General features: G+C 37.5%; 1 protein-coding gene across 1 annotated transcript in view; it reads left to right on the top strand.

Annotated features, from left to right (window-relative positions):
• Positions 1-17,337, top strand: part of MFSD2B (MFSD2 lysolipid transporter B, sphingolipid) — a 39,345-nt gene that overhangs the window by 3,929 nt on the left and 18,079 nt on the right. The window contains exons 2-8 of the mRNA XM_025170350.2: positions 2,450-2,575; positions 3,462-3,586; positions 10,117-10,240; positions 11,474-11,552; positions 12,626-12,774; positions 16,780-16,870; positions 16,972-17,093. Of these exons, the coding sequence (XP_025026118.2) occupies positions 2,450-2,575; positions 3,462-3,586; positions 10,117-10,240; positions 11,474-11,552; positions 12,626-12,774; positions 16,780-16,870; positions 16,972-17,093 (816 nt within the window). The remainder of the gene's footprint in view (positions 1-2,449; positions 2,576-3,461; positions 3,587-10,116; positions 10,241-11,473; positions 11,553-12,625; positions 12,775-16,779; positions 16,871-16,971; positions 17,094-17,337) is intronic.

The raw sequence follows: 17,337 nt of genomic DNA, 5'->3' as shown, positions 1-17,337 counted from the left end.
GGTGAAGTAAAAATTATCTTCAGTATTATCCTGAGATTACCCTTTTTTTGGTCAGCTTAGGGTTGTCTGGCTGCAACAAATAAGAATACTGTCAGGTCAAGCTTTATGTTTCAAGGTGTTGTTTGGATGATAAAAAAAACTATTATTAAGGCCAACTTAAAATCTAATATAATGGCCTGGATTGTGATCTGTCCTGTTTTAACAAAAAAGACTGAACAACTTTACAAGACACCATATAGATGTACCTATTTCTTTACATTTTCTCCTGCACATGGATTTTATATTAGAGTTTATCATGCTAAGTTTTCTTGGTGTTAAGTAACATCTATAAAATAATTAAATGAGTTTTCCTTAATTTTGGCCAACATTGATTCCGGTGCTGCTTATGTCAATTATAAAATCAAAAATAAAAGGGCTTTTTTATCCAATTCCCATGTTGCTTTTAACGTATTCAAAAAGTTTATCTCCTCTTCTACTAGAATGTTGTACATGTTTGAAGCTCTCGTTTTCTCCCTGTTAGGTGATGAATGTAACCTAATTTCAAATTTAGTCCTGTCTCCAGTTGTTTGTGTTCTGACATCTGGAACTGCAGTGAAATGCAAAATTTGATATATCTGCAACCATGAATGACCCAAATTTCCTAAAATTATTTGTAATTGATCCCCCATTTTTGGAGTATCCTCATCATGTAAATCTTTAATAAAGTCCTTTCATTTCTTAACCCTATATTGTTTAATTTTATCTCCATCATAAAAGGCATGAAAACATATAAAAGGATGGTGGCTGTAGTTGTTGTAAGTTGTTGTTGTTCAGCGGTTAAGTCGTGTCCGACTCTTCGTGAGCCCACGAACCATATCGTGCCAGGCCTTCCTGTCCTTCACTGCCTCCTGGAGTTTGCTCAGTTTCATGCTCATTGCTTCGGTGATGCTATCTAACCATCTCATCCTCTGCCGTCCCCTTCTCCTTTTGCCTTCCATCTTTCCCAGCATCAGGGTCTTTTCTAAAGGGGGAGGGCATATTTTCTAAATTTGGAACATGTTCAGAAGAAATGAATTCTAAATCAATTCCAGTTCTTGGTAATTTTTTTGGCAAAGTGAAATGCCCTAATTTTCACTGATGGTACACTCTTTAGCCAAGCTATTCTGACTTTAGCAAGCTAAAAATGTTATTGTTACGTGTGTGTTTTTTTCTTTTTTGGTGCCTTCAAGTCAGTGTTGACTCAGCGACTGTCTGGACGAGTCCCTGCAGTTTTCTTGGCAATATTTCAGAAGTGGTTTGCCACTGCCTGCTTCCTAGGGCTGAGAAAGAGTGACCAGCCCAAGGTTACTCAGCTGGCTCTGTCCCTAAGGCAGTAGTAGAACCAACGGTCTCACAGTTTCTAGCCTGCTGCCTTAACCGCTACACCAAACTGGCTCTCTCTTGTTATGGTTAACATCATAATAAAATTTAATATTTGGAATTCTGAGGCCTCCTTCATTGATATGCAAAATATCTGTGGCGTATCAGTTCCCTATCCCTACTCTTACCCATTACGGCCAATTCCCTTTCAGTTTTCAATTTTTTAAGTTTATACCCATATCTTTTATGGCCCATGTCATTTTCTTTTCTACAGTTGCATGACTGCTCCAGCTGCTTATCCCAGTTAGCAAGGTGGTGCAGCACAGCCAGGCTTCTTTTCCTAGGGCAGAACAACATACGCTGTGTCTCAGCAGGAGCCACGGCACATGGCCCTATCTGAGCTTCTCCCCTCAGTGCACAGCATAAAATAAAAACTTCAGTAACCATTTTAAAAACAGGCACAGGAAAACATGTTGTGGACAGCCTAGAGTAGCTTTCCCTTCTTTGGTTAAGCACAAGAGGTTCAGCCACCCAAAAACTGGATGGGGGTGGGTGGTGGGTGTTTTCAAAACTATTGGAAAGCTATAGGAGCAATATCAGGATAATCTAACCTATTTAGAATAATATTCAAAGTAACTGCAAGCAAAAATGTATCTACTTCATAACTGTTTTCTTAATTTCTCTGTAAGTTCTTCCTTACATAAACAGCAGTCCAATGAAAATTAAAATTATTTAATACCCATTTAAGTAAGAGATTTCATTGTGGGGAGGACCAGATGGATGTCTGTAGCAACAGAAAATACTAAAACCTTGAAATATGTTATTGATAAGATCCATTCCAGAATTCTTGATCAAGCAATACATTTATTGGAAGCAATGAAAAATATACAACATCATGAACCAGTTTTTAAGATGTTCAGGTCTCTTCATCAATCTAAAAGTTAAGGAAAGCACAGGCAAGGGGAAGAAGAAGAGTGAGGAATGATTTGACAATGGTCATAAAGTCTGTAGGTTGTCAGAGTCATACAGTATTTAGAAGGAGCCATCAACTTTGTACTGAATCATAACCTGAAGTTCCAATAAATTCTTTGGACTTTGCTCACCTTTTCAGCTTGCTCATGAAGACAAACTCTCTGTGTGCAGCAAACTATGCTATGGCATTGGAGGGGCTCCAAACCAGGTTGCTAGCAGTGCCACCTCATTCTTTCTGCAAATCTATCTCTTGGATATTGCTCAGGTAAGCAGTGTTAGAAACCTAAACTTCCTCAGATTCCAAATTTATGCTTGAGTTTGCCATTGTGGTTGTGTCATGTGTGATAACTTGACATTTGTTAATTCAGTTTAATCAGTTTTCCTCTTGGTTCCATGTTCACATAGGAAAAACTATAGAAAGCAATTAAAATATGAACAATTTAGTTTATATTAATTTAGCCCCCCCCAAAAAAAACAGAATTTGTTTTGCTCTGCTTCCCACAGTGAGCTGATTATTATAAAGGTGAGGGAGTTTTTGACTGATAGAAACTATCCTCTGAATGTTCTTCCCATTTCTCCTTCCCCATCACTTGGAGAGCAGAGGGAGGTTCACTCTCTTGATCCAGTAAAGAAAAGTCACCTTTTGAATCACCTTTTACTCTCAGTGAGTTCATGGACCCAGTCATGTAGTTTTCATGTCAACAATATGGAAGCAATTTGCTGTTGTATTTTTCTGGGATGTTTGCCAACATTTTGAAAAACTACCTCCAAAACCTTTGCAGTGTGGACTCCATGACACCATATAAAAGCCAAATGAAAGCCGTCCATGGAGCACAGTTCAAGATTTGCTGTCCTATTTCACTAACAGTAAACATCTTTTTCATTTGTAGCTGGTGGCAAGAGTCACCTATTTAATAACCATTAGTAACGGCTAGGATATGATGTGGTATGATATGTATTTAAATATGTGGGGCAAATTTCAAATGAATAAAATGATCTCAAATCAACAAAATTTCTCATAGGACAGCATAGTCAAAAATTTCCATGTTTTATACAAGACAAAATATTGTGATTTGGGGAAGTTATTTAGCGCTGATATCTTCCTTAGATAAGTATATTAGACTTCAGATAACCGCTGCTTGATTTTTCAGATTCCTCCATTTCAGGCCTCTTTGGTGCAGGTCATTGGCAGAGCGTGTGGAGCGGCTGCAGATCCTCTTGCAGGGTTTTTTATTAATCGGAGCAAAACAACCAGGTTTGGGCACCTCATGCCTTGGTAAGCAGACTGTAATTTGATGTATTTTCTTCTTTGTTGATGGCTTATAACAGATGCTTTTTTAGTGCATTTATTCACTTGCCTAGTCTCCAAGCCAGCTACATGTTTTTGAATGTTTTGGCCTGGTTTATACACTACACTTAACTACATTGGCTGGCTCACCTAAAACACTAAGCAATAAATCATGATTTAGAAATCACTGTGACTTTTGACCAACGTGTAAGCTAAAATCAAATAAATCATATTTTGGCTTACTAGTGTATAAATGGATATGCTGATTTTTAAGGTTCTCGTTTTTTAATCATAGGAGATTTTGTATTATAAAAAAAAATTGATTTATATGCAAAACAGTTATGGAGGGATCACGTCTAAACCTAGTATAGATAGAAGAACAGATTTGTATTCCTTAATTTCAATTTCAAAAATAAAATATGAATTAGAAATCTAATCTGAAAGTTTAGACAAGGCAAAATAGATGACAAATCTTTCCAGACCTTATCTCTCAAAAAACTCAAAAACATTTCTTTGTCTTAAGACTGATTATGTGCCATCAAGTTGGTCTCACCTCCTAGCAATCATATAGATAGATTTTCTTCATGACAATCTGTTCCTAACCTGGTCTTTCAGGTCTTCCAATGGTGCATCCATCACCACTGAAACTAAGTCCATCCATCTTGCTGCTGGTCATCCCCATCTTCTCTTTCCTTCCACCTTTCCCAGCATTAGAGCCTTCTCTAGAGAGCTAGATCCTTAGACAATGCGTCCAAAGTAGGATAATTTGAGCCTGGTCCTTTGTGCCTCTAGTGAGAACTCTTGGTTGATTCATTTGATGATCTGTTTGTTTATTTTCTTGGCTTTCCACAGTATTCTCAGGGGTTTTCTCCAACACCAAAGTTCAAAAGCATCAATACTCTTCCTAACCTGCTTCTTCAAAGTCCAACTTTTGCTTCCATAGGCTGTCACAGGGAACACCATTGCTTGCACAATTCTGATCTTTGTGGTATAGACATATTAGAGCATCTGAATATCTTTTCCAAGGCTTTCATGGCTGCTCCACCAAGTGCAAGTGTATGGTGTATTTCGTGACTGCTCATTCCTTTACTGTTGATGGTTGATACTAAAAGGCAGAAGCTATCTACCACTTCAGTATCTTCACTGTCAGTTCTAAGGCTGATTGTTGTACCGCTAGTCATTAATTTGGTCTTCTTTATATTTAATCTAATTTTTTACTATGCTCCTTGACTTTTATTAGTAGACCTTGCAGATCCTTTGCATTTTCAGCTATTAGAGTACTGTCATCAGTATAGTGTAGGTTATTGATGTTTCTTCCTCCAATTTTAAACCACACTCAACTTCTTCCAATCTAGCTTCCCTTAATGTACATTCAGCATATAGATTGAATAAATAAAGAGAGCATATACAGCCTTTGCTGCATACTCACTCTTTTGCCAACCTGGAACTAGTCTGGTTCACCAGGTTCTGCCCGTACTGTGACTTCCCAACCTGTATAAAGGTTTTTCATGAGCACAATGAGATGTTCTGGGATTCCCATTTTTCTAAGCACGTTCCACCACTTGATGTGATTGACATGATCAAAGGCCTTTCTATAATCAATAAAGCACATACTGACTTTTTAATGGTATTCTTTGGCTTTCTCAATTATCCAGCATTCATCAGAAATAATATTTCATGTTGCTAACTTGAACATCTGGCATCTCTTTGCAATGCAGAGCTCTAATTTGTGTCATCCTAAGTATTAATTTACTAGCATGTGAAATTAAGGATATTGTATGATAGTTTGTACAAAAAAAGTCTCCTTTTTTTGGTATTGGAATGTAGATTGACCTCTTCCAATTGGTTGGCTACAGTGTCATTCCCAGATTTCCTGGCATAGCTTGGTTAGAACCTGTACTACTGCTTCTTGTGTTGCTTGCCATATTTCTTGTCTTGAGAAAATTATGGTAATTAATCAATAATAACACATACAGAATGTGAATCTTGAAATCTAGATGTGAAGTGTTTCATTTATATACTCCAGTCTGCAAAGGTTAATCAAAAGGAATTGATTGCTATTTTTTAGAAGTGAAGACAGTTTAGGGACCCGAAGACCTAGAGTTTCATGAAGGTCAATGTAAATGTTCTTTTTTTAGAGTAGACTGGCGTGAACTTTACAAAGGTTCAAGGCATGCAAGAGAAATAAATAGCCGTCAAGAATGTAAAATACAATCTCTTTTAGCTCTTTTCAAATATGCATTTTCATTTTCAGTTATCCATTATACTTTTGTTTGTTGATTAGTTTATACATGTATTAATATTCCAATCTCCTAATATGGATGAAATTGGTCTCCGTTCTTCTCCCAATAACCTGTATATGTTTGTAGTTTAGGCTAAGATATAGTGATCTCTGTGATCCTGAAAGTTGTATTACTGTTGAAAATTCTTCTTTGCTCAAAAAGAAGCCAACAGACAATGTTTGTTGTTCAGTTCCCATAAGACTGTGTTATCTACAACTGATAATCTGCACTGGGAAGAGGAAAAGTGTGCTACATAGCAAGACATTGGTACCTTTGTCATGCTTGACAAAGGTTAGCATTAACCTATCCTTTTATCTTGGTTGACTGTTGTCTTATCAGCCTTCTGCAGTGTAGACTAGCTCTTGTACAACACCTTTTTTCCTCTGGAGAAACTGTATTAGATGGTGGCTTTATAAATGCCTTTCTTTCAAATAGCTTGTTGTCCTCTAGACAATTAGAATTTAAAAGGAAATTATTTTGTAATAGCCTTACCAGGTGGCATTACGTAGCTGACTTTGGCTGATCTTAGAGATTTGGTCTCGGTTAACACCTAGAAGGAAGACAACCTGGGAATGTAAAGTCTGCCTGCTAGACTGAATAGTTGAAAAGATCACAGAAGAAGACAATGAAAGCCACTTCCCTAACTCACTAAGAATTGAGCTTGACCTGAGGGCATCTTAATTTTTTTAGTTAATAGTAAACACAGGAGCCAACCCCCATGCCCTACTTTCCAAAAAACAACAGAATCTTATTGTCTCTTAAGATTAGCACATTTATTCTAATATCAGATTCCTTAGGCTATTGTCCATTTTATCAGATGGACAGAACATTATTCTAAAGACATATATATGGGCTTCCTATTACTTAAAATGGCAGATGGTTGACCAGCAACATGATCCAACTCAAAATGGCGGACAGCATTCTCCTTCCTTGAGCCGACAAACCACTGAAGCCGCACGGTGTTTTCATGAGCATCATGAAGTAGTGTGTGCGTTTTTAACATGCAGTCTGTTTTCAGTGGTTCATGAAAGCATCGTGCAGCTTCAGTGGTTTGTCGGCTCGAGGAAGGAGAACACTGTCCCCCATTTTGAGTTGGATTACGTTGCTGGAACATTTGGCCACCTTCAGGACGGTGAGAGATCAATATGTGAATTGAATTCCGGTTGGTGCCAATCATGTGATTGAATTTTAGTTGAACCAGCTTTAACACAAGCACTCATAGACCTTCAGGCTTGCCTAAAATACAGACAGGTTCTTTTTCTGAAACTATTCAAACAGAGGGCTCTATATCCATGTTCTCTTTTTCTAGGGTCTTTGCAATTCCAGTTTGATATTGGAAGAACCATCTTCAATTGTACTGCTAGATTATAGCCAGAAAGTGTTTCTGATCTCCACTTTATAGCGAAGTATACTTTATTATACTGGAGAAAAATCTGTCAAAACTTGGAACTCAACTCAGACATTTGACTAATTAACCTATTCCGACTTACATACAAATGCGACTTAAAGACAGACATAGGAACGTATCTCATTCTTAACCTGAGTACTGCCTGTACACTGCAGCTGATCTAGAAAATAATGGGGTGGGCTGCTGAACACAATAATGAAGAATGTACAGTTTATTTATAAAGTGATTTAGGGATATAAATTAGACCTGGGAAATGTGTGTATTGATACAGGTAGTCCTTGTTTAGCGACAATTGGAACTGGCAACTCAGTCGCTAAGTGACAGTACTTATGATCTTACTTCAGCTTTTCTTTGCTTTACAGACCTGTGAAGGTTGTAAATGTGAGGATTGGTTGCAAAGTTACTTCTTCATCACCATTGTAACTGTGAATGGTCACTAAATGAGGCAGTCGCTAAACAAGGACTACCTGTAAAGTTTTCTCAGTTTCGAGGCATTGTTTCATCTTTGTATTTTTCTGACTATGAATTATATGAATTGTGCTGACTTCTTATAAATTGTGGCTATTTTCACTGCAGGGCTTCATAAGCAGACTCTAAAATGTTCAATCCTGAGAAGAGGATAGAAACATTAAATATGCTGAACAAAGTTTTTCATGCATTCTACCTTTTTCTTTTTTTTTGTTCTTCAATCCATTATTTGTGATAATGAATTCTTGTCTATGTTGCATGAATGGGATGGTTGAAAAAATACTTTTCAGATAATACTATTCTGATGGGATTAATCTGTGTGTTATCTATTCTTCCCAGTTTTTGTTAATAACGTCCATGGTCATCTGATTACATTGTGTACTAGCTGTTTTACAAGAATGCTGGAGAGTTCTGTTATAACCAGAGGTCATGCTCTGGGGAATAACTGCATCTGCTCACCACTCACAAATAGCAAAGCTAGAACATACTGCCTTTTGTCCCTTAACTTTACACCAGCTTGACTGATGCACAGAATAGTTTATCAGCCATGAGTTCATTTAAGAGTTGTTTGGAACTGTTTTACTGATTGATTTGTTCATTTGGAATTGTTGCCATGAAAATACATGAAGGCCTCATTAGTTCCAGTTTCATAAGAACTGACTAAAGCAAGCCTGTATTTAGACGACAGTGATAGACAGACCTTTACATTGGGCATGTGTGCACAGTATGATAAGCCATGTTTAAAACTAATCATGGCTAAATTATTTACCCATGGGTGCCACAGCAGACAGTGGTTATCTGTACTTTGCCAGTCAATTCATACATTGGGTAATGTCCCAGCTATCTTTACGATAGTTGGCTGACCAATACTTCCTTGAATTGGTGTGTAGGAAAGTAATTAAAAATTCTGTGGTATTCTGATTGGTTGAGCCCTAATCATGTGTCCTTCATACTTATAAGGGTGGGAGTAGCTTCCCTGCTCAAAAGCACACAAAATCTAGCTCCTAGTTTAAGGTAAATTCATTTTACAGCGGATACTAATCTTAAGCACTATTTATCTGCGACACAACCTCAGGTGTTAAAGTAAACCTAATCACACCGTGGCACACATCAAAAGATCTATATTGTTAATAAAGCACCTAAATTTTTAAAAAGGAATAACTCATGTCTGTGACTAAGAATATGAAAGATAATGTGATAGCATGAGGGATTGATCTTAAATGTGGGGAGCTCAGGTTCAAAATTCCACTTAGCCATGAAACCCTCATGGGCTAATCCCTATTGTTCACACTAGCTAACTTCATAGGGATCTCCTAAAGATAAGCACCCTGTGCTCCTTCAAGAAAACCTCAATGGGGATGAAGACAGAATAGAATGTAATCACAACATATTAAGCCAAAGATTATATTTTTAAAACTTGTGAGAACTGAAAAGTAGCATGCTTCCTTATGGTTAAACACGATTTCATGTTAGCCTTTTGCCCCTCAGTTGGACATTAGCAGCTCATTCAGAATCAAAATGGTATGTCCTCTTCCACCTTTTAGCTCCCTGACATTTTTTGCAATAAAAATTGAGGGCTGAATTTAATCCACTTTGGCAACTGAAAAGGAGTTTACACACAGATTGGAAGCATGAGAAGGATTATACTGAAGAATGGACTTTTTTTTACAAACTCCTCCAGCCATGCAAGTAAGACCCTTAACAATTTCCCTCAAAAGATTTATGGCAGTGCGTGGGAAGATCTAGGGGTGGGCGGGGACCAAAGAGCCCTTCTGAAATAATATGTGTTTCCATTTGTTACCCCTTTACTTTCTTCCACAGAAGTTCCTAGTAACTTTTCTTTTGATGTTCGTAAACTCCATTGGGTTTATTAATTTCTGTATTGAACCATTTGTAAGGATTTTTTCATAACTGAAATTTAAATCAGTGTTTGAATTTTCAGTTTCAGCAGATGATAAAATATAGGGTCTAAGATGTACATTCAAATGTTAAATGGCTCCATTCTGCTTTCTGGGAGAGAAGGAAAATAATTTGAAAAGCAACATTTTCAATTTAAAGTATGCAAATATTCATGAAGTATTTATAGCAAGTCATGGGCTTGAAAGAGCTCAGTATCTAGAAATTGTAAAGACACTATGTATTGAGCTGATGTATTTGCAGTTTTTAGATATTTTATTTGTAAGAGGCAAATGTCAAAATTACCCTTTTGCTCCTCAGAATTCAGTATCCTTATCTGGTGAAAGATACATCCTGTGTGTCTTTTTCTCCATGTACTCTCAACTTCTGCACAGGGATAGATTATCTTAGTGGGGCTATCCTGTCCATTTTACTTCATGTATACTTGTTTGCTTTCACTCCAGGTTGTTGGGTTGCACACCATTCATGATTGTGTCCTATATCTTGCTGTGGTACTTACCTCCCTTCGTATCAAACCGAATTCTGTGGTATCTGACTGTTTATTGCCTTTTCCAAGCCCTGAGTACAGTAAGTTGACTGATGCTGAAAACAATTTTTTTCAGACATAGTAAACACTATGTACTTCTGGATATTACGTCAGTGAATCACAAATTCTTCTCAGATAAAATGGTGTACCTGCTCAGTCATAGAATGCCAGTAGGGAAGTACTATATATTTCTGGGATAATTGTATTAATTGAGCAGTTCAGAGAGATTTAACAAAAGCAGCTAGTGGAAGATACTGCTCATCGTATTTTTAATTACTGGAATTCTAGTACTGCATGCCAGGCTTTTTGTTTATGCTGACCAACTGGATCAACAGAAACACAGTCATGCTCCCAAAATGCCATTGCTTTATTAGAAAGATGAAAAATTGTTTTAGTGTTGTTGGGAGTGTCCATCCAATGATTGCTTGATCCTGTTGGTTGGCACATTTTTAAGGTTATGATTGAGGTATGGCCTTTGTGTCTTGTACAAATTCTCTGCCATTTGTAGCAAAAAATCAGGAGGAGTCTGGTAGCATCTTTTCTGACTAACACAATTTATTAAAAGGCATAAGTTCACTTCATCAGATGCATAGAGAGGCTAGATGGACGTAGGTTTTAAATAGATTTGGATGAGGCTGTGGGGGGGAGGGGACGGGAGGGGACGGGAGGGGAGGGGACGGGAGGTTGGTCATCCAGATGTAGGTTACATGTCAGACAGATTACAAGTACCTTATCAGTTAACAATTGTCATGTGTTAAAAACCACTGTGTTTGTTGAGACCTTCAGAGATAGCCTGAAACCTTTTGAAGTATGTGAGTTCAACCGTCTCTCACTTAGTGGTATTGTTAAAATCTTGTTCTTCCAAATTGGACATTTCAGATGGTCATTTGTTGGGGTCTGTGGCGATGCTGTGATGTCCATTACTGTATTATAATACTGCTATATTATAAAAGTAAAGTTTTACGTGGCACTGTTGTGCTGTTTCACCATATTTCACTGGAAAAATGGTATTATAACACCATAATACTATCATGCTAATTTAAAAAAAAGGTTTTTAAAAGAAATAGTACTGATCAAAAAGGGACTGGGGGCTTTTTAAAATTAATAGTAATATTGTTCTATGCTAAAAAATAATGTCTTAATAACAATTTTCCAGTCTCCCCATGTTATGAGCAGTAAAAGTTAATGCACTATGCAAGCTGAAAATAAAAATGCCATAATTATTTATTTTTTTAAACTATTTGTGATAGAGCTGCTAAGTATTTTTGCTACAGCTGTACCAGGTGCCATATTCTGCTCTCACCATGTTTCTGAGCACAGATCAAGCGGATCGCGATTCAGCAACTGCCTTCCGTGAGTTTCAAGAGGAACGGTTAGGTCAGCTTTTGATTTGGGGGTGGGGGAGGGACTGAAGGAAACATTGGGTAGGGTGAGGGTATGAAATGGCCAGCCATGGTCTCCATCTTAGAATGGGGCTACAACTTTCTTGGAGGATAGAGGCTCTACATTTCTCTTTTATTTTTCTGTTTTAAATTTATTCTAAGGATTGTGCAACTTGCTTGTTGTGCTTTCTGCCTCAAAATGGTTAGAAACTGTACTGCTGAAACTTTTTCATGTTCATAGAGAGAAAGTCCTCTTTTGCCATCCACCACAGTCCCTCATGGCATATGGTATATTAGTATGTTCTGGAGAGGGGAGCAATTTTTTGAAAAACAGAACAGTTCAGGTATTGATTTACATATAATGCCGAGCTAAACACTTGGACAATCTACCGTTCTCCTCCTTACTCCCTTTGCAAATTCTGAATTTATTCCCTACCATACGGAGGGAGTAAATGGAAGGCACTATGTGACTTATTTCAACTCTGATTTGAAGGGCCAATGTAGGCAATAGTTGAACAATTCAAATACAGAGACAAACTGCAGTTTGCTGTCAAACAGAGAAGCATAGAAAGAAGTAAAGCAGAGGGTAGGAAATATGTGGGCCTGAGGCTCAGTCAGGTAGAGACAATTTATGACAGGTAGACTTCCATTTATTCTCTAGGGTCCCTGCTTTATGCTGGAAGATAAATACACCTAGGAAGAGATAGCTCTATAATAAACCATTGGCCTTTAAGTGATTCCAGCATTTTTCTTTCCTTGCCTTTATTATAGTGGTTCCCCTCCCCCCCCCACATTATGGTACTGCTTGACATTCACTGTAATATACATATAAATCAGTGTTTTACTATTAACATCTGTCTAGAAGGGTGTGTATGTCAAAATCTGCAAGATGTGCTGCACTTACAAAAGGGGTGGGGTTTGGATCCTGACGCTGCCCCCTCCATCTTGCAGATTTTGATCCCCCTGTAGACAACGCTGTCTGCAGTGCTTCAGCAGTCATTAAACAACCAAGATTTGTAGAAGTGATTTGTTTTCCTCCTGTAGGAATGGCATTTGAAGTTCTTGGAACATTGATTGGAGCTACGCTACAAGGTCAAATAGTTGCTGGTGCTCACACTTCTCATTGTTGTAGCCAGAATGAAACTATCGAGCTGCAACAGAACAGCTCTGAAGTTCTAGATGTGTCTTATGGAGTAAGTCAAAAACATTTTGTAATGTTTTTATAATGCCACGTTACACTAGAATGAGGATAGCAAATTTATTGTAATAGACTCTGATCCTAAATATTTTTTAAAGCAAATCTCATTTGACTTCAGCGGGACTTACCAAGAAGTGTTTCTTTTTTCAGCTTTTGTCTAATAACTACTGTATGTCTTTGATGTGATTTGGAGTTGATGTATCATGGGGACTTGTCAAAAGATGTCAAGGGACAAAGATTAGTGTAGAGATGAGATAATCCTATATCTGTGAAATCCAGATGTATGCCTGATGTCACTTAATTCACATAATGGAAAACTACAACTGGCTGTAGCTGTAATGGTTTACATGTGGATTGCATGTATGTGTCTAAGTGGTGCATGGAACCAGACTTGGTTATGTATTTGGCAGCTATAATTATTCACATATATGTATGCAGAAAACCAGGCACAGAAATCACTATAGTAGCCACCGTTCATTCTATTCATATGTTCTTATTTGCAGAAGTACAAATGCCTGCCTATTGGGTTGTACTAGATGATGGATTACAAAGGAACAGGAAGTGGGGCTGGACTGATGAGCCTAGAGGGCAATTAGTCCCTTTTTGTAGGGACTTCCTTGCATGAACTTCCTTGCAACTCCTTATATTACACCCATAACATTTTTCAGAGACTGAAACATTGTTATTATCATTTATAATGTTTTTCATAGTTAGTTCCATAGCTTTCAAATAATATTAACAGGAGGAACTTTTAGTGACATTCTCTGAGATGTATTTGGGAATGATCTGTATTTTCCCAATCTCTTACTTTTATTCTTACTTGGCATTTTAGTAACCAGTTCCAGTCCCAAGGAATCTTTGATCATCTGAAACTTAGAGTGAATATTCTTATACCTGGGCTGGAGATAGGCAACCCTTATCCAGATCGTGGTTTGTTTTGGATTTTTTTGGTATTACTTTAGATCATGGGAATAAGAATAATAAGTGTGTGTCATGGATAACACTGGCTCTATCACATCACCTTCAGCTCTCAAAAACTAGTGTCAGTTGTATTCTGTGGACAATCGTCTGTCATGGTTATTAATAAATCTGTGCTTTCTGTACTTCTGGGGCCATTTTGTTTCCCTGTACTGTTGTTTCTTTTTCATGCTATTCACTGTCTTTCTTCTTCTTTTGAGTGGTAACCCTAAAAAAATTACCGTTCTTGAAGGACCTTCACAACAATAGAGCTAAGATATGCTAATTTAATGACTATCATTCTGTCTGCTGGCTGAGAAGCTCAGCAGCAGTCTAGCTGGCAGACCAGATTAAAGAACTATTTTAAAAATGAAAAAAAGTTCCTTACTACATAGGGAGAATTTTTTTTTAATTGGGAATCAGTGTTATATCATTTAGCTATGTAAATCCTTCAGTTAATTTCTAAGCAGAATCTATTCTATATTCAGTGTCTTTTCTATGTGAATGACAAACCAGTAATTTTTCATTTAGCTTCCAAACGCAGGCATTTGATTCTCACTTGCTGAAAATAAACTACTCCAGCCTGCCCTGTAAATAAAAGGACAGAACATGTTTATTTGCTACTTGGGGCAGAGCCGAGGCAAATTGAAACAAATAGAAACAGCATTAAAAATTGTTAGCTAGGTTCCTGGTGATTATACAGACAAATGCTTCTCTCTTGACCTATCTTTAGTAATAACTCTTTATCTCTTCCAAGGATATTTCACTAATCTATTTAATCACATCCATCAACCTTCCACATTGCCTTTATTTTATTTATTTATTAAATTTATATGCTGCTCATCTCCTCCAGAGGGCAACTCTGGGCGGCTCACAATTAAAATCCAAAACAATAAAAACAATAAAAATATAGATATCCATATTAAAATTAACCAATAGCAATTCTATATAAATTCCACTTCTTCTAGTTTTCTCACTCTTGCTAAGCATCATTGGTGCCTGGTACAAGCCACAATGATATCATGAATATCATGGCATTGTGCAACTGATGTGAATTATCTAATCTGTGTCCATTGCACAATGATGTTACAGCATGTGTCACATCACTTGCCCCTTCCCTCCTCCCATGGACACCCATGCCAAGCATAGTCTTTTTGTTGTTGTTTAGCTGCTGGCAACACAGGCATATATGTATGTGTGAGTTTCTGCTTATTTATCTTCTTCTTGGGAAGCAGTCAGAAATGAAGAAGTGGTCAAGAAGTGAATGGCTGATTCTTCTTAGAGTGTGTGGATCTCTCAGTAATGGTCTTCAAATCCATAATTTACTTCTTCTCAGTTGTACATTTTCCCTGGAGCACTACAATAATAGAACACACACACACACACAAAACACCAACATTATCCACTTCATAGGCCCAGTATTTAAACTTATATGTTACCGTGGCTGCAAAATGTTCATAGTATAACCAAAAGGTACAGTGTCTAGTTGTAAGAACAATGTAAGCAGTGCTGTGTCTAAAAGTTAAATACCCATACTACTATATGAAGTAGTATCAGCTGGAAACAGGACAGAACCAATGAAAAACAAGATACCCAGAAAGTAGACAAAATGAAAATTCCCCAGAGAGGCAAAGGTTTCCCCCCCTATGCAGTAAACATGATTAATTAGTTCTAGAGTTGAAGGTATCATTACAATTGGGGATTACATATTTAGCATTATAAAGAGCTTTCAATTCAGTTGCACGTTCCTTATTTTATCGAATCATGAGAAATTCCAGATACAGTACTTAAAGAAGGTTTGATTTCCTTTGGAAGGAAAGATCAGTAGAGAATTGGGGAAGGTTTGTAATACTGAGGTTTCTTTTGCACATATACAACACACTGAATCAGTCCACGTCACTTCTAAACTGAGCCAATCACTGCTGTTTATCAGATAACTGAAAGTCACTCCAGCATTCCCAGGTGCCTTCATTTTTTGCTCAGCCCTCGCGCGTAGTCTTTCTCCCCCTCAGTTTTGTTACTTTTTGTCTCTAGTCTGAAATGCAGCTTCTCTTTTGTTCTTTTTCTCTTATAAACATAGATCTTCATTATCCCTGTTTCTTAGACAAGGGAAGCTGTAGAAAAATATCACCTCTTCAGTCTGAGGCTCTTTCCCCATCCTTGAGTTAAAGTGCTATCTACTCATCCTTAAACTGGCAAAAAACTTTAAAGCATGACATTTGCTCTCCCTGTTGCCCATCTGCCTCTATTGCTGCTGTTCTCAGTCACTGCCAATCCCCTGACAAATTACTGGGTGGTGAGCTTAACAGATTTTATATACCTTGAGGCTGTCCTTTGAAAGTATTGGAATAAGAGGGGAAATGCTATTATAACTCTAGTACACCAGGAATGGCCTAAGCCTTTGTCACTCATGGGCTGGGGACAAGATAAAGGCAATGTCATGGGAATATAACAGTCAAAAGTTGTTGCCAAGGCATGTTTGTGCCATAGTAAGGTACAAGTGGAGACACAGCCTGAGGAAGCATCAGTCAGCTCCCTGAGCAATTAGCTTGCCATGTCCCAAAGAAAATCTAGGATGGCCACATTTTTCAGTGTTCTCTCACTGAATGTATGGTTTGTATCAAGCTCTCTGTTCCTAATACAACTTTTTTGCTTCTTCTACTCACCTTCTAATATGGTTGCGTTTCAAACCTTAATTTATCTATTCAAACTTTATCTCTGGCAGCTTTAGGTGACCAGTGATTGCATTTAGTCCAGCAGATTGACAGAAGATGGATGGAGGACACTACCCCTCAGAATAGGGATCGTGTAGGCAACTAAGGAGAGACCCCCTGAACACAGCCGAGACACATAGTTCTCCATCTCTGCCATCTACCAACAAACCAGTCAAACTCTTATTAGGCTGATCCCTTTTCTGAATTTACTTGTAAATCTGCTGTTCAGTAGAGCTCTGTTTAGTTTAGGCAGTTGTTTGTTCTTTTATTTGTTTCTTACTAGTGTCATTTGACTGAAATCTTCTCTTATCACCACTATCTCTTTAAAGAGGAAGGTCTACATGATTGCAGCTGGACTGGTAGGAGGCATCTACCTTGTCGGCATCCTTTTCCTATTCTTTGGAGTGAAAGAAAAAGTTGGTGAGCATATTTAAAGCTTATTAATATTTCTGTGTGTCTATTTTCTACATTTAATCTACAATATCGTATAAACAATATTGTATATATTCCACCCATTATAGATCCATACACCTTAATGCCAGCCAAAAAAGTTCCTTTCTTTAAAGGACAAAAGCACGCAATGATGCATCGGCCATATTTGATATTTACAGCAGCATTTCTCCTGATTTTAACAGCCGTTCAGGTAATTCTTGTTCACCCAGCATCTGCAGCAACTTGGCTTGTATCAATTGCATTGAAGAATCTGTGCACCTTCAGTATGACAACTTGATCATATACAGTATATGTGATCTTACTTTCCCTAAAGGGCAATCCCATTTTCCCTTAAAATCAGCCCAATATCTTATGTGAGCATTCAGAGATCTTACAAATGTTGACTATCTTGTGGCATTTTTATTATTTAATTATTAAAAATGCATGTATTTTTA

The sequence above is a fragment of the Python bivittatus genome, unplaced genomic scaffold (assembly GCF_059951505.1).
Source record: "Python bivittatus isolate LINGU-HERP-01145 unplaced genomic scaffold, Pbiv_v1 ctg000020_np1212, whole genome shotgun sequence".
NCBI classification, from domain to species: domain Eukaryota; kingdom Metazoa; phylum Chordata; class Lepidosauria; order Squamata; family Pythonidae; genus Python; species Python bivittatus.
This window is presented reverse-complemented; position numbering and strand designations above follow the sequence as displayed.